Source organism: Corvus moneduloides, chromosome 3 (assembly GCF_009650955.1).
Source record: "Corvus moneduloides isolate bCorMon1 chromosome 3, bCorMon1.pri, whole genome shotgun sequence".
NCBI lineage: Eukaryota > Metazoa > Chordata > Aves > Passeriformes > Corvidae > Corvus > Corvus moneduloides.
The window spans coordinates 117,729,890-117,757,851 of NC_045478.1; the positions used below are offsets into that span (position 1 = coordinate 117,729,890).

Sequence of the window (27,962 nt, forward strand, 5' to 3'; positions counted from 1 at the left end):
GACTCCTTAACATTTTAAGAATAACGAGAGCTCTCTGGGTTCTGGAGCTGGAATTACCTGAAAATCAGGAGTCGTTTGCCCAAGGATCTCTGGCAGCTGGGTCCCTGCAACTAGCCTCGGTGTCCAGGATTTTAGTGGAAATAACTGCAGTCTCACCTGTGTTAGGTGTTACCCTAAATGTCCAGGCTGGGACCTGCTTTTAGAAATCATCTAAATCAAGATTTTGCTTTTTGGGTGTAAGCAAACTCTTTCTGTTTTCAGTCTCCTGGATATTTTGGATGACAGAGGGGAATGTACATTCCTGTTATTGCAGGTTTAACTACATATTTCTTTCCTTGCTTACTCATTTTCTCTCTTTTTACCATATTTTATTCTGTTATGTCCTAGGTTGGCCTTGACCACATGAACTAAAAGGTGGTGCTGAAGTCCAGTATGACACAAGTTGGTGTAATTTTTTTTTTTGTGGGGGGGGGGGGGGGGGCGAAATGTTGATAAGTTGAGTCCTGATGAGGTCCCATATTAATGATTTACAGGCAAAACTCCAGAATTTAAAAGAGTGGGAGGTGGGAATAAACTAGCCCAGTGAGATCTGCAAACATGTCTGGCAAGCCAGCATGCATAGCAGATTTTGAGGAGTATGCTAAAACCTTTCTGCCCAAGTCCGTGTACGATTATTACCAATCCGGAGCGGATGACCAGGAAACCCTGGCAGATAATGTCGCAGCGTTTTCCAGGTAGGAGGATGATTGAAGGCTGGGGCGGGAGGCAGGGGGTGTCAGTTCTGCTTTATTGGTAGATGTGGTGCAATTTTAGACTTTTCTGTGTGAACGAAACTCAAATTTTCTGCAACTTCTTTCTATTTTAGCAAAAAGACTCTCAAAGAACTGATTTTCAGGACAACTCTCTCCCCTTTCACTCCTCCACTGAACATTTTCTGTCAAAAAGCAGTCCCTAAAATCATTAGCACCTTTTTAGCTTTGCCTGCATTTGGGTTCTTTTGTTAACAGAAACTCTCTCCAGAGTCCTTCAGCTCCAATATTTAATCAGCCAATGAAACTGAAATTTCAACATTGTGGGTTATGGTGCCAGCAAGGGGTTCTTGTGGTGGGGTTTTACTTTTTAGGTCCTGAGTTAGTTTTGCCTTTCCCTTATTTCTCTAAACGTTCCGTGGCCTTCCCAGATGAGAGCTGCAGGGCCCTGCAGGAAGGAGTTGCATTCCCCAGCTCTGGGGCGAGCCAGGAAAGCCAGGGCTCAGTCCTGGGTGGCCCAGCTGTGCTCAGGGGGTTTCCAGCAGGAGGTCAGCCCTTCACCAGTAGAAACTGTAAATGCTGGGAACTGTTCTAAACCAGTTTTGATTTAGACTGACCCCCTGAACTGTTGTCAAAACCTGGGCTCAGGTCACCCTTAGCCTCAGAAGGACAAGGTCAGCACAGTCAGTTGGCATTTGCTGTGGGATTCGTTAGAAGTGTCACAACTCGCATCACATCAGTTGGTTTCCTACTCCCAAATGTCCCTGAGCAGGGCAGAGGGAAGGAGGCAACTGGAAGCTGCTCCCCTCAGCCCAGCTGAGCCCGATGGAGCTGCTCAAACAGCTGCTGATGTCTCCTTCCTTCAGGGCTGTGTTGGTGCAGACATTTAACCCCCTGCACTTGTCTTTGCAAAGGCTTTGTCTTTAATTCCTCTGAGTCTAACAAACCAAACCACGATTTTTCCCATTTTCTCTTTAGTCTTTCTCCTTCCCTGCTTTGCTTTTCTGCTACAGAGCAGCAATCCTACTCAGTGCTCCAGTTGCTTTTTCATAGGCTATCGGCCATTCAGCTGGAAATCTCATGCAAGTTGAAGGCTGTAGAAAACTCACTGATTATTCATTTAGCAGGATCTCAAAGGTCAGATTGCAGAAATGGGCCCAGAACCTTAATTTTAAGGATGCACATAGAAAAGCTTTATAATGTCAAGAGAAGACAACTCACCTCCGCTGCTTATTCCAGACCTCCGAGCTCCATGCAGAAGCTGCCATTCCCTGCTCAAACACAAGCCAAAAGCTTGCCCTGAGGAGTAGATAGGAGCAGGAGGGGTTGGAGTAGTGCTCACCTCTTTTTATTGTATCTTTTTTAATGCTTCCAGATGCTCTGATGCTACTTGCCCTCATAAAACCAAAATGAGACATTAAGGAAAGGACACTCCAAGGAAATGCTTGCAGGCAATAAACTGCGGAGCAGTGAACGTTTTACTTGTAACTGCTGGAACTAATCATGATGAGGTTGGATCTAAAGCTGCCAGAGACAGGCTAACAAAGAGCTGGGCATGTCCCTTGCTGTGCTGCCATCAGCAGAGCTGGGTGTTGGCTGGGAGATAAGGGCAGCTCTGCTCTGAAGCTGTTTCCCACCACAGGGATGGACTGCTCTGATAAGAGACCTCCTCACATCGGGCTGGTTGCCTGTGGGGTTCAGGCTTACCTCATCTTTCCTGCATCTTCCATCAGATTTTCAATAAAAACCTCCAGTTTTAGGTGTTCAGAACTGGCATTTGCAAGCAGCCTGGAACTGGAGGAGATGTTCATTTTGCAGTGCCTTGAATGGCCTGAGACATTAGAAGAAATCAATGAAATTTTGGTGTGGCTGGAAGTCCCTCTGTGTTGGGTTCCTGCCCCTCCGCAGTGTGGGGATGAAGGGGCTAGGGGGTGTTTCTGTCTTTGCTCCCCCTCTCTTTTTATATTTATCTGAAATAAAACAAGATCCCATTTTCTCAGCACGTGGGATCCTGCCATTAACAGTCATTAGACCATGTTTGCAATGGCTTCCTTGGAATACATCTCTAAAAGCCAGAACCTGCTATAAAGATTTGACAATATTTTGGTTTATAAGATCTGGTTGATGTAAGGGACTTGGAAAAACCTTTCTTTTTCCCTTGGATGCTGTTGGGGAGAAGCACAGCCCAGCTGTTACTCTGACCCTCACACAGTCCTGGTGTTTCTGCCTGTTCCTGAGTGCAGCTTGTGCGTAAATATAAAGTCAGATGGACTTTACACCCTCAAGGCACAAAGATCACCAAGTCAGATAATTTTGTGAAAGGTAGGAATATGTTCAGCTTCATTTCCCATTGATTTCCCCTGTCAGAAGCTTAGTTGCAGGGTTCAGTTTGATTTTAAAAATTTGCCATTTTTAAGTATTTATATATGTATAAGTTTAAATGGCAGAGAAAGCACAAAACTGAACCAGAAGCAGGAATTTTTAGCCTGTACCTTTGTGTGGTGCAGGATTATTCAGGTGAGGTGTGAGGGAGGAAAACCAGTGCTGGGCTCATCTGTGAGTCCTGAGTCCTTTATTTTTGTTTTTTTTGGCGAGCAAATGGTTTCATTTCTGGAGAAATAAATAGATGATCTTATTGAGGACTAATATTATTGTTGTTACTAAAAACTAACCCCAGTGGATGGTTGTGTTGCTGGATCCTACAGTATCTTTGGAACCCCCCATGCCATTTTTGGAGCAGCACAATTCATACTAATTGGATTATAAAATGAATGTCTTGGCCTTTTGATCTTCAGATACCAGGGTATAAACTGTCTCCACAAGGACAGTGTTTAAAATGAGTTTAACACCAGGTGCAGCAACTCTCTCCCAGCTCCCAGTTCTTCTAGGACTGAGAAAAGAACCAGCACTCGGGTGTTGACATCAGTATGTTCCTGCTGAGGCTGGATGAGTATTTCTTATTCATGGTTCTCAAATGGCCCTGGCAGAAGTGAGGCATTAAGGCCAGAAGAGATGATTTGGGATGTCAGAGCATATGTCATTCCCTGTGGTGTCTGACTGCTTTCACCTTGGGTTTGCTCTGCATCCCGGAATGCTGAGTGTCCTCCCAGCCCTGTCTGGCACTGAAATCCCCTCTCGAGTTGTCACAGAACTGAGGGGCCTGAATGGAGAACAGATTTTTGTGACAAGGTTGGGATGCCTTTAGCTCGATGGCATTCAGGAAATCAATCTGGAGTCTCCCCTCTTGGCACACCAGGGAAGGGGGACGTCGGTGTGTGCAGGAACAGGCTCCTGCTAATCCGCCCTGACGTGCTTAGCCACAGAATTCCCAGAGGCCTTGGGAGAAGCTGCCTTGTTGTGTTGTGTGCAAGGCACAGCAGCTGCTGCTTCAGCAGTGCCAGCATCAGCACAGGCTTTCTGCAAATGTGGTGTTACCTTGTAGCAATTAAAGGCATTAAAATGGCCACAGAACTAATTTAAATATTGGTTTAAAAAGCAAGGCTGGGAGTGGGACTGGGTCAGACAACCTGGAAAGCTGTGGGCGAGAAAAGGAAAGGAATGCTTGGAAAAATAATTTCGTTACGTTGTTGTGATGTCTTTCACCTCGGATTAGCAGGGTACCGCGAAAAGAGTGTGGATGGCAAGACATCCTGGGAGGAAAGATCACTTTTCCTCAAGGAAAAGCAGCTCTTGCTTAGCCTGGCACAGCACCAGCCCCTGCCCCTTCTGAAGGGAAGTGGAGCTGTAGGGGAGAGGGCCAGCAAACTGGGTTGGGGTTTGGATGGATTGCCTGATCAGTGTGTCTTTTCCCAAATGTGCTGCTTGCCCTGCAGCACAAGGGGATTCAAGAGAGGAACAAGAAAAGCTGCTTGAAAATGTGGTGCAGTTTGAAAACTTCAGTGTTTTTCCCAGCTGAAAGCAGCCAGTGCTTCCCTCTTATCCCACTGCAAGATAATTTCCAATCAGAAATTTTTTTAAGCGTGGAGAAAAAAGGAAAAAAACCCAAAAGATTAATCCCCCTTTCTTTCCTTTAATCCTTCCTTCAAAACAGCTTTTAGCTGAAGTTGCCTAAATTGGGAGCGCTCGCTGCCTTCCCTACTGCGGCATCTCCCACTTCCAGCTGGGAAGAAGGATGCACTCACTCTCAGGTGCTGATTGCAGCACACAAGCGTGGACTTGGCTGGAAAAAGATGTGGGTGATGAGATGATGAATTAAAATAAAAAAAAATTCCAAGTTTTTTCCAAAATATGCAGGAAATGTTTCACTGAAAGACTTGGAGGAAGCAGGTGCTGTGTGGCAGCCGAATGAACGCGTGCCCTGGTGACAGGGAAACGCTGCCTGTGGGGTTTCCTTGCTGCTGATAAAGGCATTTCCCTATGGCTCGTCCAGAAAATGCCTGGCTTCAAAGTCTGTCAAGCTCAAGCTGGAAACACTCGAGTTTCCAAAGCAAGATCAGGTTTTATTAAAAGAGGATGATACTCAGGTAGTGGGACCAGTCAATCCTGGGTCAGGAGCACTGACTGGATGTTGATTGAGAGGATGTGACCTGATAAGGTATCTCTGCTTGGCACTGCATCATTTTTCTTGCAGGCACTGCTGGGAATATTTTGCCTCTTCCTGTCTCTTTTCCCAGCTAAAAGCACCACAGGGATGTTGTACCTCAGGACGGACCCTCACAGGTTGGCTGTGACATGGCAGTGGCAGGTAACAATCTGACAGGTCAGAGAAACCAGGAGCCTGGGGAAGAGGGAGATGCTCCACATCCTTTATGCTTTTGGGTTTGACTGTATTAATTGGCAAGGTTACAGAGGGATTTTTGTTTTCTTTGTTTGCTGGGGAAAGATGCCTCAGAGCAGAGTGGAAGCCTTCAGAATGAGGATTAGAAAGAAAAGGGGGAGAAAGAAGTCATGTTTTCTTTGTCCCACCCTCAGCCCATCCTCCCCTGAAAAATAACAAACTGTTACAATGGCATGAAAACAAGTGTGAGGAGATGTTCTTGCCGTGTGTGTCTTGGCACTGAGCAGCACAGCTGACTTCCACAGCCACACATCTCCTTCCAAGCATCATAACTGTCCTTCTCCTCCCTGGGGAGCACTGCCTGGAGAGCTGGCATGGCTCCAGGCCTTCGGAAAGGTGGGTCTCGTCCTGGCTCTGCCCCAGGCTTCTTGGGGAAATGTCTCTTGATCTTTCTATAAAACAGAGAATTTGTCTTTCTTTCCCTGAATTGTTATTTTAATACACAAGCTCAATCTCACCCCTACTCCCTGTCGGAGGGTAGCAGTGGCCCTGGTTCTACCTCTGTGCTGGTAATTATATTATCAGTCTTGAGCATTCTGGGGCTGAGCAGTTGCTCAGGTTCAGCACTATTAGACTACACATTTTTAGTTCTTCTCTGTAATTACAGTTCAGGAGCCATGGGAGCCCTTTTGGAGGGAGGGAGGCAGGCCTCAGTGAGAGGTTGGTGCTTGCAGGGAGGCTTTGGCCTGGCTGAGCTCACAAGAGCCAGCCCCAGGTATTGCACCCCCTCTTGTGGCTTCTAGTGGTGGCAGTGCTGTGACAACACCTGGATGGTGGGGAAAAGTCCCACGGCACAGGTATCCCCAGGAATGCAACCCTCTTCATAAAGGCTTGGGTGTTATGGTGCCCAGTTGATCCCATGATAGGGATCATGATCTTGTGATGCTGTTTTGTGGGGGGAGAAAAAATAAGATAAATTTCTGTGTGTGCAGACATGTGGTGTCCAGCCTGGCTGCAGTAAACTGTAATTTCAGATTAAATGTGGTTCAGTTTGCCCTGCTTTGGGAAAGGGAGCTCCAAGCATGCCGGCCAGGCTTGTGTTATCCAAGAATCGCGTGTCTCTTGGTTCCCTAGTCCATCGAAGGAATAACTGAGGGTAGCTGATGACTTTTCCTATTTGCACACAGTGTCTGTCCCTCAGTTCTGCCCTGAGGCTTTCAGGGGGCTGAAGCTCACCATGAACCTTACTGTTTTACAGCTCCTGTCTTTCCTTTCAAATAATACCAGCCAATAATGTTCCCGGGGGTCTTTGCCTCCCTCACCCTCCCTGCTCTTTGGCCCCTCCTTGCCTGCTCCCTCCAGATTTTATGCCCTGCAGGGGTTTTGCTGCAGCTCTGGATCACACAGTGGGATTCTGTTCCAGCCCCAGCACAGCTTTCACCACGTTCACAGCAAGAAAACCTGCTCTTGCCTACTGGGAACTGTAAATTCTGCCCCTGCTGCAGCCGTTTGAAACTCGGTTTATTCGTGTGTGTTCCAGGTGGAAGCTGTACCCCCGGGTGCTCAGGGACGTGTCGGTGATGGACCTGTCCACCTCTGTTCTGGGGCAGAGGGTCACCATGCCCGTGTGCGTCGCCGCCACCGCGATGCAGCGCATGGCTCATCCGCACGGAGAGACGGCGACCGCCAGGGGTGAGCCCAGCCACGTCCCCCTGCAGGGCGTGGAGAGGGACAGGGCAGCGCTGTGCCTGCTGCCTGGGCATCCCAGCTTGGTTTCTTGCTCCTGGGGGGAGTTTGAGTTGCTGCTCGGAGTAATCAGGTTGATTCTTGGGTTTGTTTTTTACCATTTCACTTGTCTGAGCGTGGTTTCTCTCTCCATGAAACAGGGGTGGGAATCAAAGTATGGAAGAGGGGAATAATTTGTCACATAGAAAATTGAAAACATCTATCTACCTACCCATACATTCTATATAACTATAAACATGTCGCAGCAACAGTCTTCCTATTAGAGAATTGACTCTAAAAATTCCGAGGCCTTTGTTTGCCTGAGAAAAATCCTTGCTTTGAAGAGAGCTCTTTGAGAGCATCCCAGGGAGGCAGTGAGATAAGGGCCCCTCTGGGCTAGAAGCTGCACAAAGATGTTGCCAGCACAGAGGCTGCTGCTTCAAAGGATATTAACCAGAATTCAGATGGGGAACTGTCTCCTACCCCTTTAACTCAAGCTGCAGAATGGCACCAAATCTGAGGAAGAGGTCTGGGCTGTGCATTTCAGTGCTCCAGCGCTGAAAGAAGAAGGATACAAACCCTAAATAGGTGATATTTTAAAAAAAATTAATCCTGTGCATGGTTGGCTTATTCATCTAACAGCATTTGCATGCCCAATGCAGCAGGTACTGGTGTGAAGTGAGTTGAATTCTCAGCCCTGCAGTGGGAGCTGCTCTCAGTTCTCATCGCTGTGATGTGCACGGGGATGGGTTACAGCACACCTCCAGAGCTAGCTTGGAAAAACACATCTCTCCAACTTTACAGTATGTTTGGGGCCACGTTTTCTCCCTTCCCAAGAGCTTTATCAGGCAGCTGACGCTTTTTTGCCTATTTGTAAGTGCCAGGGTGCTCCACACGATGGCGCTCCAGCACCTCGAATCGGTGTGGGAAGGGCCGGGGGAGGCCTTGGTGCTGTCCCATCCTTTGGCAACTCTCGCGGATCAGTTCTGGGCCAGGTTGTGCTGGGAGGAAACTCTGAAGCATTACCCTGTTAAGTGCAAACACATTATTGCAATGGTGAGAGCGAGATTTGAAACACACCAAATTCAGAATGTTTCTTAGCAAGAGTTCCCACTGATGCTGCAGCCTGGCCACATTTTAAGGCATAAATCTACAATGGCATGCAAAGTTGAGTGGTACAATAAGGCTGAGTACCAGGGTTGAGTTATGGTTGTGGTAATAACTTAATTCTGGAATTTCCTGATTTTTGTGCACTTACATTTTCAAACTTTAACACATGATTATTACATTTAGTGTTCCTGGGTTTTCAAGCTAGGTAGGACAGCTCGGTGTACTGGCACCAGTTAGAATGTGCAGTCGAGTAAAAAACATCCATTGGAGCTGGTGAATTTTTCAATGCTTTCAAAGGAAAGCAGTATTAAAATCACACACTTTATATTGCATTGGCATTTGGGGGGAGAAAAAAATGGCTTTGGTTTTGTGCTGTTAGAGGTGGAGCGGGGCACTCAGTGCCAAGTTTTTGGTTTGACCTTATAAGATGACAGGAGTTAGCTGTAAAGTACACATTTGGCTTAAAGGTTCCCTGAAACTTGGGACACTCGGGGTCAGGGGGTTTGCCACATCCAACTTCTATTCCAGAGGTAGCACAGACTTTAAGTGAGCAAACTGTTGGTTGCTTTAATTCAACTTCTGCTTCAGCCACACCAGTTTGCACAAGCCAAGGAAGTCTGATCCATAGTCCTGTGGCTTCTGCAAAGCCTGGCGTGCTCCATAAGCCTGGATTTCTTTGGCTCAGGTGTGCAGGAAGCACTGTATGAGGTGGTGTCTCTGCTGTGGTCGTGATCCTTGAGAAGCACAGCATGGTCTGAGTCCTGCCCCTTCTCAGCCTGTGCCCTGGCTCATGTTGGGGGCAGAACAGCTCCCAGAGGAGCATCCCTGTGTGCCACGAATCTGCCTGGCTGGGCTGGAACCCCAAGAGATAATCCTGGTTCACACCACGCTGCCCTGCAGAGCAGGGTGGTGAAGAGAGCAATGACAGCTCCTTCTCTTAACTTCTGGTGTTTTGAGAACAATGCCTGATCCCACAGAGGAACTTCCTTGAGCAACAGTGTCTTGCTTGGAACTGCTCTGCTCTCCTGGCAGGTTTGCTCACGTGTTGTAGGGTGGATGTCCCCTCTAGGAGCAAGGGCATGTCATGGTGTCCCTTAGAACTCCCTGCACTCACAACCCCCTTGCTCTGGGGCTTGTCAGCCTTTTGGGGGCTGCTGCTTCCTGAAGGATGCTCTCCCGCAGCAACCAAGCTGGTGGAGAGGAGTGTGTACCTTCCTGGAACAGGGCAGGGGCTGTTCTCACCTTAGACACCCCTTCATGGACACTTCTTTTGCATGAGTAAAGGATCTTTCCTGGGAAAGACATCCATTTGTAGTTTTAAGAGTTGCTGGTGACAGGCCAGCCAACACAATGTAAGTTATTCCAAAGGTTAAGTAACCCCACTCTGATCAGAATCAACTGCAGTCATGGTCAAACCTTGCACAGCCTCAAATCCAGGTGTTGGATTTACTTGTACTCGGGTTAGCTGGACTTTAAAATAGTAGATGAATTTTTAAAAAGTCTATGCAGGCTGCAATAAGGTTGCCGCTCAGTTTTCTTTGACATGTCTGAATGTAGCAGGAGTCCTTCCTTACAGAAAAAGCTCTCTTGTCCTTGAAACAATTTCATGCACCTTGGCAGTTTTCCCAGTTTTTCTAGGTCTTCCTTCAAGTATATTCCCTGGCATTTTCGTTGTAGTTCATCAGTGTATGTGGCAATTTTCCAAAGAATGGATTTTCTGTTCAGTAGAAACTGAAAAATTGGGAGGAAAATTGTTTTGGATTAACTGAAATGTTTCATTTGATCCAAAACACAATGTTTTATTTCATTTTCCTACTGGCTAATGCTTTTAGCTATAGTTCTGTTTTGAAACAAAAGTGTTAGCTCAGGAGAAAACATTTCCATTTTGAAAAGATCAACACATGACATTTTGACTTAGGTGTTTTTTTCTCATCCTTCCCACTCCAATTTCAACCTCTTTGACTAAAAATATTTGCCAAATTCGATGAATAATCTTAGCCACTAAAGAGCAAAAGGTTGTTCTCTATTCAACAGAACCCTTCTGATTCTATGGGATCTTTTTTTCTTGCTTGTCCATCAGAAGATTCACTGTTCCATGCCAAGGCATTCATTTACCATCCTGACTTCATGCTGTGCTTGCAAACCAACATGATCCCCGTGTCAACAGGACCCACCTCGAGTACACTGACTCAAAATCTTGTGCACCATCCAGCTGCACAGCAAAAAACAGCAATTTTTTGCTACCTTAATTGATTATAAACAGACTTGTAGCATTATTTTATTGAGATTTCTGTTCTGTTTATATTCCTGCTTATTCCATATTGCACTTACTGAGTACCTCAAACTCCCGTGTTTTCACCCTAAAGCAGCATTGGAATACCTGACTTCTCCATCAATGGCTGCAAATCAGGCTGAGAACCCGACTGTTTTCTTGGCCAGGTCTTCTGAGAACTGTCAGTGACTTCAGCTCAGGGCTGAAGTTTTTGTGTTTGCCCTCTGCAGCTGCACTCAAACCACTCCCCAAGCTGCTGCTGACGCAGGAAGTGTTTCACCATCACCTGCGACGTGACTGCACCGTTTGCTTTGCCAAATGGAGAACAGGAGTATTCACTGAAAAGCCTTTTTCCCCCCCCGTTTTAGTTGAGTTTCTGGCAGCTCTGGCTTTCCCACTAGAGAGGGAGCAACACCTTTGTTCCTTTGGCTCTTAACAGGCTGCTACTGTGCTTTTGCTCTCTATGATGCTGCTGAGCACTGAAATGTGGGTTTCTTGTCCCCATCAGACATGGTTGTGACTGGGAAGGAGGGATTTGGCCACCTATTACATTTTGTGCTCAGTGAAAACAGCAGGACTTTGAACCCACCTGTTACCTATGTGGTGATCAAAAGATGAGGTTGATTTTGAAGTATGAAAATTAATGTCAATCCAGAGTCATGGACAGGACAATATTCACATGGGACAATGTGGCCTGGGCTGACCTGGCCTGGATTCCCCCTGGAGAGCGGCGTGGCCGGGGGACTCTGTGCTGCAAGTGTGCCCAGGCAGCCTGGCATGCCATCCCTCGTGGGCCAGCCAGATCCCAGATCCGCTTTGGCCACGTGTCCCTTCCTCTGCAGCCTTCCTGCACAGCTGACAAAACATGTTGTGTCAACAAGAGGACAGCAGACACCACTCGCATGCAGGGTTTTGTAAGGGCTGAGGAAGGGGAGGCTGACAGGGAGCTCTCAGCCAAGTGTGGTTTGTCAAGAGAGTAACGTGAAGTCCTTTAAACAACTCTGTTTCTCGGGAGATGCAGCTCCAAGAACACGGCTGCTGCTCCTGAGAAATACCACTGTGCCAAAAGGACATCGTGTTGATCTCAAGGAGCGTCCTCTGGCCCTTAGCTTGGGGACAGTGGATTCACTGGTGGGTTCAGGGAAACATGCCTGCAGTGGGGCAGTTTGGCTGCTGTGCTTCAGAGATGCCCCTAAAAGGGAAATGATGGGAATTTGCTCAGCTAGAGGAAAAAAGTGAGTTCCCATTCCCATACAAGGTAACCCTGACAAAATACGCAAGCTTGAACTGGGCTCCTCTCCAGTGTCCTCCCTGAAGTCTGTTGTCTCTGATTTGCCCACAGGGACAAATTCCATACCCTTCGCAAACCACGTAAGGAGCTGATGCCCCATCAGATGGGGGGAGGATACTCTGAGGCTTCAGGATGAAAAAAGGGCTAAAAAAGGTCACTGCTCTGTTCCCCAGTGAAGCTCCCAAGTGGGTCCTGTCGCATTTGTTGCTATGTAAAATACTTCAGTTGCGTTCCCCAAGAAGGAATAGCTTCCAACTGCCAGAGGGCAGGTTTGGATTAGATGTGAGGAAGAGATTCTTTACCATTGTGTGATCCCATGGACTTCCCCAGCTCCGTGTGTGTGGCTCCTGCCGTGCTCTCTGCGCTGCCCTGGACCCCAGCAGGAGCCTGCAGGGTGTACAAGGGTGAATGTGTCCTTTGGGCAATGCTCAGGATTAAAAGAAGACCTGGGAAAAAAACCCACAAAAAACAAACAACTAAAAGCAATCTGAAATGGCATGAGGAAAGGCTGGTTTACAAAAACATCTGATGCTTAAACTGGCAAATGTCACGTATTGCAGCAAGAGCGTCCTGTGGGAATGTGGCTGTAGTAGGACTGATTTGAAATAATAAATCATTTGCAGCACCCCAAAAGTGAAGTGTAAAATACGGTTGTTTGAGGAAATGAATTGCTTCTGTTTTCTTTAACTGCAGCTAAATGTGTGAGAAGTGTATTTTTAGAAAAACCTAATTTGAGGTAGAAGAAAAACCCCAACCAAACCTGGCAACACTTCAGGCCTCTGTATCTCATGGTTTTAAAAGTCTAGAAAATTGTCAAAATAGGCTTTAAAATGATCAAGATCAAGTACAGATCGACCAAAACTGGAACTGGGAATCTCCAAAACTTTGAAAAATTTTGTCTGTGAACTTTGGATTTGCCTGAGAGATCTAAACTATGTGTGTTGAGCTGGTGCTTCACCAGAGAGCTGTGAACTTTATAGGAGAGGCGAGGGGAATTTTGTGAGCATGCTTGCATGAAAATGCCATAACCCCATTTGGGATGGCTGAACTCTGATTGAATCAAACTGCTTAAATCTAATCTTAAATGAGAGAAAAGTGCTATTTTCTCTATTGCTACATATGCAGCTAAGTTGAAAGGAGATGGTGATACACCATGATTTAAATCTTCACCAAAAATGTTTTATTGTGCAGTTCCTAACTTAATTTTTGCTTTTGCAGCCATAGAGACTTGGGAATCAAAGGAAAAAATGGAAAGAAATGGATACCTAAAGGCAGATTGAACCATAACATTTACATTTCTCCCTTATCTGATGGGAGGGTTTTGCAATTCCTGGGTTCGCAGCCCTCCCGCTCATTCCTGATATAGAGGGAACTATGTCCAGTAATTTCAAGGAGAGGAACGGAATGGCTACGAACTAGAGTGGTTTGGGTGATTGCTGCTGTATTTCCAGTGAGGGAAAACTGCCTGGTGGCCCTGGGAGGGTGTAACCAATTTGTTTGAATAAGCTGTTCATAAGTTTCCACTCCAAGAGGTTTGTAATCCTTATTTAATAAAATGTTGTCATAAAGACCACTTTTTAATTCCTCCATGGGCTGGGGATGACGTCTTGAAACAGAGGTCCATTTACATTAAAAATATGCCTACTGTGGTAGACCAAGGAAAACAAGGCTTTCTATAATATTTTGGAGTTTTACGGCATGTTTTCCTTTATTTTACAATAAGTGACAGATTATATCGAAAAGAGTAAGTGATAGATTCATAGAAATGTATCTGTATGAGGTCAGCCTGGGGAGGGCGATTTTTGGGAGGCAATGTGGCAATGTTCAAAAAGCTGGAAGCCTCAAATGCATTATTTGAATGCTCCTGTTTAGAGAATATCACTTTGTGCTCTTCCAGCCTGCCAGGCCGTGGGGACAGGGATGATGCTGAGCTCCTGGGCCACCTCTTCCATCGAGGAGGTGGCCGAGGCGGCTCCAGCCGGCCTTCGCTGGCTGCAGCTGTACGTGTACAAGGACCGGGAGGTCACGGAGTCGCTGGTGAGGCGCGCGGAGAGAGCCGGGTACAGAGGAATCTTCGTCACCGTGGACACCCCGTACCTCGGCCGGCGCGTCGCCGACGTGCGCAACAAGTTCCAGCTGCCCCCACACCTCAGGTACATCTGCTGCTGGGTGTGGGGTGGGACTGTGCCAGGGCCATGCGCACCCGGGCTGGTGGGGGAGAAGTTTGTCCTGGGCAACAGCTCCGTGGATCTGTGTGTGTATCGCGTGCTGTGCTTGGGCTGGGATCTGCTTTGGGTCAAAACGAAGCTGTAAAAGGTACTGTGCCAGGCAATGTGAGGCTGCTGAAGTAAGAGACATGGGGCATTTCTCTATACATGTGTTAATGTATTCTTGGCTACCTTCAAAGCTCAGCTGTGCACAGCCCAAAGTGACTGATGTTGAACTGGGATCCAGTGGCAGAGTTGGCTGTGCTCTGAAAGTGGCCTGGACTTTGTGGGCCAAAACTCCCTTCCAAAAGACGTTATGGTTCCTTGTGTGTTATCCTATGACATTGCTCTGGGTCCAGAGCCATGTTGCTACTGACTGCAGAGCCTCTTTCAGAGCAACTTCAACTCTTCTTTTACTCAAATACAGAAGCACATGGGTATCAGTCTTTCTAAATCCTCCATGATGTCAATTTTTACTCCAAAGTGTGTTTTGGGACATTTTCTATGTCTCAGAATCTGTGGCATCGTGATTGACTTCAGCACTAATTCTAGTTCCTCCACACTGCAGGGCCAATGAGGAATTAAATTACAACAGAGTTAAACCAGAATTTTAACCTTACAATGGGGTTGTACGGGTGCTGATTTGCCTGACCTTTTGCAAATACAAATTGATAGACTGTAGAGACCCCCCTGATAAACATAGGCTGAAGTGCTGGCACACTTCTAGCAGCCAAGGACTGGCTGGAAGAATAATTTAACTCCAGGACTTGGAGTTAAAAATCTTGCGAGATTCTTGCATGTAGAGCTTGGTAACAACCACAGTCTACCATGGCACATGTTAAAATTATTTAGAGCTTGCAAATGAACACAAAAATGGATAGGGAAAGAAAAAAAAAAGACAGCTTGATGTATTTCGAAGCAGATAAACTTTGAGGTGAGTTCTGGGTGAAAGCTAGTTTTGAGTTTTATCAATGGAATTGAATTGCTCTTCCTGTGTCTCCAGACTGTTGTGTTACACTATATACACATTGTATGTAACATGCACTTAGCAAGAATCACATCTGGAGGTTTTTCTTAATTTCCATACTATTCAAAAGGAAGATGAGCCCTGGGACTCTGCAGTGAATCTCATTCTCTAACTCTCTGGCAAAATCCCCTCCAGAGCCTGGGGTGTTGGCTCTCCCCCATGCACTTGTGCTTGAAGCTAAGAGATGAAGGTTGACAGAGCAACCCGAACTCTGCCCTGATTTCTGTGTTGAAGAACAGTTTTAGGAGGAAGGCACCAGAAAGCAAAAAACCCTTATGCCCCTAACATGAAAATATACCACACTGGGATGTGTATGCCCTGTGTGGTAGTTGTGCTATAGATCTGTGTTTGACGCATTATCAGTATACACTGACCTGTTACTCTTAAAAATAAAATCAAACAATTATTTAAGTAGCTTATTTTTTAGGGGCAATAGAATTTTAAGGCCTAGGGTTGAGGAGGTCTTGAATGTGAGTCCAATAACCCAAAGACATTTGAGGAAAGAGGGAGAGCGTTTCTTAAACACTTTGACCCCACCTGCCCAAACCATAACAAGGTTTCGAGTGAACCGTATGAAATCATATGAAATTGGAGTAATCCTTAAAGGTTCCAATTAATCACTGCAGATTCCCGAGCGCCGCCTGGGCAGCGCTTTGTTGCAGAGGCCGCGGTGAAACTCTCCTAGCGCAGGGCTCTGCTCATTTACGTGATAACTTTTTCTTGGCTTCGGGTTTTCAACAAAGTTTCAAAGCAACAACAAGGTGCCATTGTGCTCCGAAATGTATGTAAGGCAACATTCATCCAAGTGTTGATCTGCATTTCCCAGGCCAAGAAAAACAACAGTTATTTATATAATCTTATCCATGGTTCTGTTTTTCTCTGGGCACCCCACCCTCCACAAACCAACAGCTGAAAAGCTGGATCTTGATGAGAGCCCGCTCCTTTCTCATTTGCTTCTGGGCCTGGAGCTGAACAGAAAAGCCATGTGAAATGCTGCTTGTTGCAGGCATGAAATCAGCAGTGAAACCAGCCAGGTTCCATGCAAAAACACTCATGCACTTCCCAAAATGTGAAATGTGAGTATTAAATAGCCCAATGTGGAACAGGACACAGTTTCCGAAGAACAGGGCAATTGGTCTCACATGGGACATGGATGTGCTAAAACCTGTGAGATTTTGCTGCTGAAAAACTCAAATAACAGCTAATGTTTTCACATGAGCTTCCTTTCCTCCCTACATTTTACAAGGAAATGTACAAAAGAGACACAAGGTAAACAGGCTGGCTGTTTGCCTTATTGGACAGATGAAAATTCTGAATTCTTTGCAAGGCTTCATGCACATCCATCTAACTCATGGAGCTTAAGAAAACTTCATTTCCTCCTTCTCCCTTCTACCTACCCAATCCCCTATTCCTCTCATAGCTGAATTCCCTGGATTTGAAAAACAACAAAACCCAACCCTATTTCTTTTGCTGTAGAAGTCGGACTGTTATCTTGGGCTAGAGAAATTTGCCCCAAAGTTATCACAAAACCATCATAGAAACATAGAAAGGCTTGGGTTGGAAGGGACATTAAAGATCCAATGCTTATGCTGCTTATCAAACACTTTGCCAGCCAAAGCTTCTGGCTCACTGAGGACTGGGATCTCACATGCTGGCATCGGCTGGTTTTGCTCCTGCCCTGCAGTGCAGCAAAGCTTTAGCTCAGGTATATTGAATGCTGGCATTTGGGACTGATCGTGGCTACAGTGAATCGTTCTCAGACTATTTTTCTATGTCTTTTGTCACTTTAGATTAAAAAACTTTTCCAGCAATGACCTGGCATTTTCCTCGGGGAAAGACTTTGGAGAGAACAGCGGCCTGGCTGTGTACGTTGCTGAGGCCATTGATGCCAGTGTCAACTGGGAGGACATCAAGTGGCTCCGGGGGCTGACCTCACTGCCCATCGTGCTGAAAGGGATCCTCAGGGGTGTGTAGCGCTGCTGCTTCCCAGGGAAAGGCGAGGGAAGAGCTGTCACTTCCTCAAGCACCCTTAGGAACCCAGCAGTGAAGATGTTTGTGGAAGCAGCTGCTTAAATAAGTGCCTGGTGTTGTCACCACCACCACCACCATTAATGTGATCATGCCAATAATTTTGCAGTGGACAAAATCGTTCAGCAAAAGAATTTCTTATTGATGGGTTTTGGAACATAATAGAGAAAATAAAGGCTAGCAACTGAAGTGGCTGATCCAAAGGGATAAAATGTTCTGCTCCAATATTTCAAACTACTTTTCTGCTCTTATTACTTAGAGATAAAACCTTTTTCTGTGTTGAGGCGAGGCTTTGGAAGGCTGAAGCCCCAAGGTGGCTTTGCATGAGCTGACAGTGGTTTTTTTAGTGATTCCCTCATTGGGGTGTCTGCAAGCCCCCAGTTACGGAAAGGCATTTCCTGTTTGGGTTTTCTCCTAGACGATGATGCCAAAGAAGCTGTGAAGATTGGGGTAAATGGGATCCTGGTGTCAAATCACGGAGCACGACAGCTTGATGGGGTCCCTGCTACTGTAAGTCCTGATGCCAATACACTTCAGTAATCTCTAATTTTCTCTGCCTTTTGGCTTCTTGTTTGCTTTCTCTGAACATGTGGAAGCTGGAGGAAAAACCTGGAGTAACTGTTCTATGCTTTAAGCCATGCTTTAACCTCTCTCCACTTCTCTATGTATGTCACATCGTACTCTGAGTTAGACACAGCCTTTCCTTGGAAATTGGAAAATTTCCTTTCAAATCGGAAAATCTTTCAGAAATTTTTTCCAGTCTCCTCTTTAATTTCTTCTTTCTCATTCCTTTTTGAAAAACGCTTCTTGCCATTTGCAGCACACTGAAGGTTGTATTAGAGTAAGTTTTCCCTTTTAATGTTCTTTGGGGGCTTCTGAAAAATTACAGTTAAGGAACAGCTAAAGGCAGAATAAAACTCTCCATTTTTCTCCTTTCAAATATTTTCACCTTTGGAAAAAGGAGAGAGTGGTTAAATTACAGTTTTTCCTTTTTCCTTTTCCTTGTCATGCTACCCCATGCCTTTTCCAAAGGTGAAAGGGATTTGAGAATTTCTTGGTCGGCAAAAAAGAAAGAAGTAAAGGAAAATGAAAAAGTATGTGCTCAGGATGAAGGAAAAACCCCAAAATTCCAGTCATCACTCATCTTGCTTCATTTGGTGTGGGAAAGCTGCACAAATAAAAAGAGAATGAAAGGGAGGAGAATCAAAGCCCAGTTGTGCCTCTCTGAGTATTTCCAATATGTTCTCGATGAAAAACCTCCTGTTTTCCATGATGGTTCCCTGAAGGGAGAGGGGAACAGGTCCTCTTGTCACCTCCTGGGAATGTATTCCTTAATTTCACTGAGAGTATTTAAAACTCTTGGGCAAGCCTGTGTGTGAGGTAATCCAACAGCAACAATGTATAAGGATGTTAAAAACATCATTTTGAGGAATGAGAGAGCTCAAGAAACACAAATTAATTTTTGACAGCTGCAGCAGAACAGAAATATGCGAACTCCCTTTTCGGGGTTACTCCTTTGCCACACCACAGGGCAGAGGAGAACTGCTAAAGCTGATGCGTTCCCTGGATTTATGGTACAAGGAACAACACTTCACAATGCTGTTTTTATAATGTATCTGTATCAGATCATGTTAAATGTTTCTGATTTAGAAACATAATAATTTGCTTCAATTTCATGGGGTTTCAGATCGTGAGCTGAACCCAAGCTGGTCAATATTTCTAGTGTCTAGTTACACACTGAGGAAATCTATGTTTTAATTATGGTTTGCATCATGCTTTAGTTATTAGAGCACTTTAATGTTGGTACAGTTTGTCAGGATGTAGAAAGTGGTCTCTGGATATAGAAATAGATCCAAAATATGTTTGGCAAGAGAGCAAAACCAAAGGGAGGGGGAAAATCACAGCAAGTGCCAAACTTCAAGAAAATTTTAATCCAAATCTAAAAACAAACTGCACTTTCAAGTTTTCTTCCCCCATCTTCTAGTCATTTTTATCCATTAGAAAGGAAATGAATTACATCCGTATTTGAAAGACGTGAATTTGTGTGTCTTTTGTCTTACTTCCACACACTGTTTCCAGTCTCCTTAATACTTGGCTTCTGATGGTGTTCCTTTCCTGATTTTCATGAATAAGAACTATTTAGGTGGCCTTATAGGAGAAGTTGCCCTGTAATTAATGCTCCAGGCTTGAATTCAGGAGGCTCATCCTTTCATTGGGACCTCTTGCATGGCAAGAGGAATTAATTCCTTGGTTACTTGTAACTTGAGAACAGTAAAAATACTTTTCCCCCCTTTCTTGTATCACTGGTGTAGGGGTTAAGCAGAGAAAGGGGATGAGCAGAGCTTGGTGAAAGCAACATACATGTGCATTAAAATAAATTATTTCCCACCTTGCTCAAAACTTAGAGGAAAGTTCATTTTTTTCTTATATTAAGACGTTTTTCTCTACAGTCATTCCTGTAATTAGAAGCATTTTCAAAGGGAAAATACATTAATTAAAATTTTTCAGCCAACTTGAAGTTCCTCCAGGCATGTGTTTCTCTTACTCCTTGTCTATAGGTACAGTGCCTGCCTCTGGGCTCCCAAGCTGGCCCTCAGGATAAATGAATGGTAAATTTAAACAGGGAAGCAAAGATGATTATTTAAAAAGGGACAGTGATTCAATTTCATCCCCAAACTAGCGAAGACTGGCAGTTTGGGAGGTAACACCACCAAAAGGCTTCCTTAGTGCTGGCTGTTTCTCATATTCTGCATAAAAATCAGATACTGGCTTGTGTCAGATATGTGTCATGGGGTCAGATGGCCGTTTTGTGAGACCCTGCTGATCCTCATTCTGTTTATGTGACTCTCCAAATAAATTTGACCTTTGTATGTACCTTCTCCCCTGCAAAGTCACTGCTGGTTGTCAATACAAAGCTGTGTTATTTGGGCATAGATTTAGGCATGCAACTGCTCCTTATGCTGCAGTAAAGCTTGGATCCTCTGTGTAAGAACTCATTCAAAAAATAAATAGGGTTTTTGTAATAGGGTTTCAGGAGCAACCAAGCTGTATTTCTGGTTTCTCTTTTTTAGATTGATGTCTTGCCTGAAATCGTGGAGGCTGTGGAGGGGAAGGTGGAGGTGTTCCTGGATGGTGGTGTAAGAAAAGGCACGGACGTTCTCAAGGCACTGGCTCTTGGTGCCAAAGCTGTTTTCATTGGGAGACCTCTTCTCTGGGGATTGGCTTATCAAGTAAGTTAGGAAAAGCTCAAATGCATGATCATCCAAATTCAGATCCCTAGACTCACTGTTTAGCCTTATTATATGCACACATGTGTGTCTGTGTGCACAGAGGAGCGTGTGTGTGATGGTGTCTGTGTGCATCCAGATCATCTGATGTAAGATTTGCTACGACAAACACTCAGGATTTATGTTTGTGCATAAAACTTTTCTTGGCACACGTGTACATGTCTGTACCTACGCACGTACACATACACATAATAGTTCACATTGTCTCCTAATCTCCCAGGGTGAAGAAGGAGCAAAAGAAGTTCTCCAGATGCTGAAGGAAGAGTTTCGCCTGGCAATGGCACTGACAGGTGGGACCTCAACATTTCCTCTCCGTAATCACATTTTCTCAGAGCTTTCATTTGCCCCAGGAAAGATGCTATAGCAACTTGCATGAGGGGAATGTTTGCAATCTAAACAAGTTAGTCTGTGGAGAAATGGGAAAAGGACTTGTTATCCCTGCCTTATAAAGGGAGAACTGAGTAGATTAAGTGAAAAATTATTTGGGTTTTTTTTTTTTTTTTTCACAAGGAGAGCAATAAATCCAGCGAAAAGTAGGGGCAAATCTTTGGTTGCTAAGGGGTGGATTTCATCTGACAGAATGTAGATTTTTATGAGGCAGAAAAAGAAAAGGCTTAGAGTGGGTTGGAAATCAGGGGTTTGAACTGATCTGCAATTTCTCCTCCAGGATGCCGGAGAGTAGAAGAAATTGGCAGGACACTGATACGAAGACATCGAGTATTGTTTTCCAAGATTTAGGTCTGAAGACTCTTGCCTTGTGCATTGCCTGTTGTGCTTCCAGGCAAAATCCAACTGCATTCCCTCTGTGGGCCTCATCCTGCAATCCTGACTGAGGGAACGCTCTGCTCTGTAGGAGGTCACTTGTTGAAGAGAGGACTCGAAGTAAATTTTACAGGTGTTTCCAAATCTCTCAGGCTCTTAAGGAAAGCTGCTCCACTGGGAGGTGTGATTAGAGATGGGTCTTTATACAAGACCAGTGTAGAAACTTCAATGTGTTTTGCAAAAAATGCTGATATTAATTTCCATGCCTGGGACTAATTTAGCTTTTAAAATGAAACTATAAACACAAATGCTTTGATAGCAAACAGAAATGCTGAAATTTAAAATGCAAAAGATACTTCTTGCTCACTGTTTAGAGAAACTGGACTGTAGATTGCAGAGATTAAATCTTGCTTTCCTATAACAGAGTGTCCTTTCCCTAGTGACTCTGTGCCAGGACTTTATAAGCATCTGGGCTTGTGGCACGTAGGCTGTAGGAGCCCAAGGGGCTCTTTGTTGTAAGGAACTAAAGAACAAAGCAAAATTGGGGAAAAATGAGGAAATTCTGCTGTTTAAGTAGCACAAACCCCTCTGCAATCAGACAACTGTTATGCATGTGCATTGGATGTAGGTCAGATCCTTAGGTAATGCAAATCCCTGTAGCCCAAACTGTGCCACCTGCATCCACCTGGAGCTCCAAGTCACATTTTTCACCTGGGTTGATTTGCTAACGGTGACAAGGGAAGACTGATGCTACCTGAGAGAGTTTGTAGAATTTGCAGCCATGTACGAAAGGGACACTTGAATAACTGAGGCATTAACCCATGACTTGGGAAGAGCCTAATGGCTCTATTTAGTTTCCATGCACACCCTCAAGTCAGATAAATCTTAGTGTTCTTCACTCTGCTTATGATGAGAATGCAGAGACACGCAGGATCTGTGCCTCTGTTCTCTAAACAATCCAAATAGCCACTGAATTCAGGAGAAATTTTGCAACTGTAAAGAACAAAGGAGGTAAGAATGTACTGTTCTCATCTTGGGTAAAACCACCTGTCTCACTTCCCTTGCAGGTATGGCAGTTTTACAGGGAGCAGGGAGAGACCGCACACGTTTTGAATATCTTGCTGTGAAAATTTAATGTTCATTTTTAAAGAAGACTAGAAAAGAGAAAAACCCCTTAATTTCATGGTTTCACTGACATCACCAGCTCCACCATTTGTTTCCCATCAGCCTCAGAAGGACTTGTGCATTCTGACTCTCCTGCTTTGCAGGGTTTGAAATATCCCGTACTGAGCTTTAGAGGCAGCTTTGTAATGAAATGATGGAATATTATAATGTGAACTAAAGCTGGGGCTGGAACTTGAAATGGGGAGAAAACCCAAAAGGCCACATGCTTGCCCTCCAGTTGTAAAAGCTGTATTCTTATTTACTGCAGAATGTGGTCTGTTGTGTGAGAGTTGCGTAGCAACAAAATAAAGTTTATCTGTGCAAGGAAATATGAATGTTTCTCAGAGCACAGAGAAGCATAATTTCTGCTGTTTACTGCACTTATCATATCTGTTGCAATGTGGACTGTGTCAGATGTCAATTACAGACTAACTTCGGCAAGACTGTTTATTTGAGATAATATAAATGTTACTTAAAAGATAGGGGCATAATATCTTATGTTTACGTGTTTAAGATCTATTTCTAAAGCTCAGAAGATGCAGTTTCCTGTCTTTGCCCCAATCAGATTCAAGGAAAGTTCTGAAACTCTGTGGTTCAGTAGAAGTTCCAATGGTGAGGAAACTGGTCTCGTTACTTGTGCGTAATTCACTGTTTCTAGTTCCTCTGGGATGAGGGGGTTTACATTGTTTTTTCCTGCCTGTTATCTGAGAATCGTCTGATTGCCTTCCAGTTCAACCCTAGTAAGACTAGACAAGCATTAAAAACCAAAATTAGAGCCAAATACTTACAGGCTGTGAAACTGTTAACAGAAAGTAAATTAATTTGGTAGAATTCTGTTTTTAAAATATTCCACAGTGAAGAGAATTTCTTTTGATTTTGAGACAGCCAAACAGAACTACTTTTTGAAATTACTAAATTTTAAAAAGGCAGGAATTCTGTTGGTTTGGGTTAAAAAGCATAAAGACTGAGTGCCCTCAACCATTTAAAAAGCTAAACAATGTCCAGGCTAAGAAAAAAATTATCTCCACACTCGCTTCATCTGGAGGAGCTGAGAAAAAAACAGAGCACACAGAACAGGTGGTAGTGGATCTTTCTATGGTTTGTGAGAGTGTTTCTGAGAAGAACATAAGTAATATAACAAAAAAAAAATAGGTCTTTGTGAAATAGGTTAAGTAGAAAATAATTTGTCTTAAGCAACAAGTGAACCCAACAAACTCTTAGGCACAATTAGTCACAGTCAAGGCACAGAAGTAGAGGGGAGCAGAATTATTTTGCATTTATGATGCTTTCATGTGACTGCCTACCCAAATGTCAAATAACAAACATGGTGAGTTTAATTGTGAAATTATCTTCTGTATTGACCTTGGCTCCATATGAAGTCAAAGATACAGAGAAAAAAATGTCTACATAGAAAAAACCTAGCAAGGGTAGAACAGTGAGTGATATTTCTGTACCCAGAAAGACAGCACTCAGCTGGTGTGCTTGGTACTGAGAAAAAACCCATCTGGTTTGGGAGGCTGGAAAGTGATCTGAGTGGGGTACTCTAACCACCTCCCAAAATGGACCAGGAACCTTCCCTGGAAAAGGAGATTGCAGCTCTTAATGAGAAAACATTTATCAGATGTTTTGTGAAGAGAGAAGAGACCAAAAGCAAAACCTTGAGGGTATGAAAGAGGAGGAGGATCCTGTGCTTTTTAGGAGAAAGTGGTACCTCTCAAGAGGTTAAGATGCGAGGCAGGCTCTTACATACTGGTGTTTCATGTTCAGTCTGTGTGTGGATTTCTCTGCTGCTGGCAGTTCAGAAGTTTCCCTTTTGGGAAGCATCCCCACAAAGTTGTCTCCTTAGTGCCAGTGAAGGATTAAACCCACTGAAGAGTGTGTGGAAGAGTGTGGCATTCTCCAGAGGATGCATAGAAACCACTCAGGACGTTTGGAGAGGCTTCAGCCCTGGTTTGGGATCTCAACACCTGGACTCAAAACATGCATTTTTAGCACTAAGTTCTAAACAAATCAATCTGTTTCAAAGTGATAAGGTCAGTGAAAGAGCCTGTGATATTTTCTGGACAGCTGACGGATCACATTGAGGACGGACATGCAGGGAGCAAAGCCCTCCTAAGAAAAAAAACAATATCCTTTTGGAAAAGCCCACCTTGAGCAGGTAGCAGGTTTGGCTGTGCTGGAAACATCTTTGCTGTGAGAGTCTGGCAGTTTAATTCAGCAGAGGAGAGCACAGGGGTGCAGGACTGCAGGCGTGGCTCAGCAGATGGCAGGAGTCAGCTGAGGGTTGTGAGAACATCTGACCTTTCAGATCAAACGTGGAGGAGGAGGTTACTGTAGCTTCAGGACAGATTTTCCTCTCTCACTTGCCTGTCAGTCCTTTGAAGCAGAGACCTGCTGCTTTTCGAATGCTTGGAGCCTGCAAGCAGGGTGGAGAATCCAGTAAGTAAATAATAGGAGTCATAATTCAGTGCACTGAAGCTGAGGAGCTGTGAAAGACATGATCTGTTTTCTTGTGACCTCCACCTCTCGCTGTGACTCTGGGACATGTTATTGTGTTTTATTTTCGCCAGTGGCCAAGTCAAACAAATAGCTCTGGAACTGGTTAGAACTCCACCCCCCTCCCCAATTTTTCAGGTTAAGCATGAAACTTGTCTGTCTTACATGGAATTTCTGAACATAAATAAACAGACACTTAGAGTAACTCGCCTTGATAAATGGGCAGTGTAGGTCGGGGCCTGCTGGATATGCAGGCGACTCAAAGATGAAGCAGAGCTGGGGAAGTAGGCAGGAATGGCTCTGCTTTTCTTGGCTTCTCAAATGGTTTTCAGGCTGAAATCAAATACTTGAGTGCATGAGGAAAGCTGGCTTCTGAAGTCATGATTTTGCACTGAACCTCACTGTAAGGATATCTCTTATAAAGCTACTTTTGATGTGGAAATTTGGCTCCAAACCACACTGAAGGCCATTATAAATAACCACTTCATCACAGGACACACAGAAGTTGGCTTCCTTGAACACTCCTAGAAAGCAAGCCTAACCTTATTGAGCTATAACCTCAGCTAGTGTAAATCAGAGAAGCTCCATTGACTTCATTAGTTTATACTGATTTACACCAGCTGTGACTGCGGCCCACAATTACAGCAAGATATGTCAGCTTTTAAATTCTGTCACTGGGTGTTGAACAAAACTGTTTTTAAAACAAGACTGGCAATCTCAGATTTAGATCCTAATGAGATGCAGCACTGTAATTGCTTCACGATGCTTATATGCTTCATTTTGTTTTCATTTTTGCATTGCTTCTGTTTTTCTTATCTCCTGCCAAACAGAGGAAGAGTACCACATATGTTACATTCATAACAAAGATGTTTTGCTGCACTGAGAACATGTCCTCCAGATGCAAAATGCCTTTGTGTTGTAGCTCAGCTTCTTCCTTTGCATAGGTACGCTGGTTATGTGCCAACATAAGAATGCCCTCGAGGGCAGCCCTGTGTTTCCCCAGGGCCTGGGGCTCTGCAAGGGACACCCAGAGGCTGTCCCAGGGGAACTTCAAAGATCTGATTCCCCCTTAGAGACTTCCAGCTCCTAAGTCATCATTTCAGGTGGGCAGGATGAATTGTGTCTGAGAGCACCCTGGTAGGACTGCCCTGGGACCATCAATACATCTCCTCTGTCAAAATCCTGCAGGATGCTCAGGTAATTACCCCAACCAAGTAATCAGTGGGCACCTCTATGGTGTGGAAGGCTGGGAGGTGCATACAGATGGATTATTCAGCCAAGGGGAAGACATTCACGTAACTAGACTGACAGTGATTAATATTGGTTATTATTTTATGACAGCAGCAGCTGTTAAATTCCAGTGACGGTCAAGGCAGCACTGTGCCTGTTGAGATGCTTTTGTGCAGGCAGCAGTCTCTGCTCAACAGAGTCAGAAGGGTAAACTGACAGGCAGAGGAAGAGAAATTCTCTCTCTAAAATGCAGGAACAAACTGATTCCCCCAGCTAAGTCCTTTAACTTTCCCTTCCACTATCTTAATTCACTGTTCTCCCTAAGGCAGGTAACTCTGGGGTGGACAATGCACACCACAAATACTCAACAGCCATGGGGAAGGTCCACAGGTGAACAGAGCAGAGGTAGAGCTGGGGCACAGCAGAGCCTTTAGCCTGTGTATTTTTCCTTGCTGAAGGTGAAGCTCCTTATACAACTGAGACTCCGCCACTTTGCCAAGTAAAATCTGATCGTGGTGGCTTTGCAGTATGGGAATGGAGCACCTCTTATTTCTCCCTGGTTTTCTAAAATTCGATAGCATAACATGATTTTGGTTCACTTTTCCCAAGCACTTTTTGTGCTATGCTAACCTCTTCAATTCTGTGCACTGTGCTTAATTAGATTTTCCTTTTAGGAGAACTGGAAGTAGTGGATTTTAAACACTTAGTTGTCATTAAAAAGGTTCCCACAGAGCAGGTATTCACTGCTAGGTTTATTTCGTGTGAGATGAGTCTAATTACCAAGAACAGTCACAAAGACTTCAAAGGAAGGCATGAAGATGCTTCAATAAGGTGACACGGCATAAACTGAGCTGTCACGCAAATTCAGGATGTGTATTGTACACATCTCTACTTGGAATGGTCAGCAAATTGGTTCAGCATGTTCTGTTACTGGACCCAGAAACCTAGCATGGGAGTGAGATAAGTCTTCCTAACAGGTGAGACCTGAATGCTGATCAGAGATGAGAATTCAAACAGCAGGATCATCTCCCATATCTAAGCTTCCTTCCTCTGGGTCTGTGCACATATCCTATCAAAGAGACAGGTTGAAGAGTGTAGGTGGGGGTCTCTATTATAATTTTAATACAAATTGCTACTGACTTAGGAGTTACACATCTGCAGCCTTCCCTTCAGGTAGTTACGAGCAGCAAAAATCGCTGAATTTGGTATAAATTCCTTTCAACAAGCTTATGTCTCTACCCATGAACCTGGAAAAACTAAAGCAGCGCCCTTAATACAAGAAACTCCCCTGGCAAGCTCTTTGAAAGAGTTACAAACACAGAAATGTATATTAGGAAAAGGGAACTTGTGCTTTCCTGAGACTGTGACCGACAGAATATATCTGCAATTAAAGAGTTGGCACTAATCCACCTCATTTCCTTACTGCCTACTGGGGAGTTTGTTCCACAGCTCCTAATCCATGGCTGCAGGACTGGGGGTGGCAGCATCCATCTCCGCTTGGTTGTGGCATTGCACCTCAGCACATCCTGCGTGTTTACTGCCCTGTCCACACCAGCCTTTGCTGTGACGTCCTTGGGTTGGATCTCCCAGGGAACCTGGAATGAGAAAGATGCGTGGGACTACTGGGCAGAGTCTTTGTCCTTTGGGAATAGTTGGAAATGAGGCGTGGACAGGTGTGGATGTTGCTGAGGGGCTTTTGGTGAGGAGGTAGGGGCTCATTTTCATTTTTCAAGAGCCCCCTACCCCGGATTAAAGTTGAAGGTTTGCCAGATGGGACAAGGGACTTGCATAAGCGGGACTTTGGTGGCCTGTGGTGCTTCATCAGCATATCAGTAGAGAAAGCACTGAGTTTCACAGCAGAGGAACCCAGTCCCTG

At 44.7% G+C, this 27,962-nt stretch overlaps 1 protein-coding gene across 1 annotated transcript; it reads left to right on the top strand.

Moving 5' to 3' along the window:
- The first annotated feature begins 561 nt into the window (after nt 1-561).
- HAO1 (hydroxyacid oxidase 1) lies at nt 562-27,491 on the top strand. Its single transcript, XM_032103719.1, has 8 exons — nt 562-734; nt 7,028-7,179; nt 13,783-14,038; nt 16,910-17,085; nt 17,566-17,657; nt 20,219-20,377; nt 20,655-20,724; nt 21,102-27,491. The coding sequence occupies exons 1-8, from the start codon at nt 598-600 to the stop codon at nt 21,170-21,172; spliced, it is 1,113 nt and encodes a 370-aa protein (XP_031959610.1). The 5' UTR covers nt 562-597; the 3' UTR covers nt 21,173-27,491.
- Nucleotides 27,492-27,962: the final 471 nt, after the last annotated feature.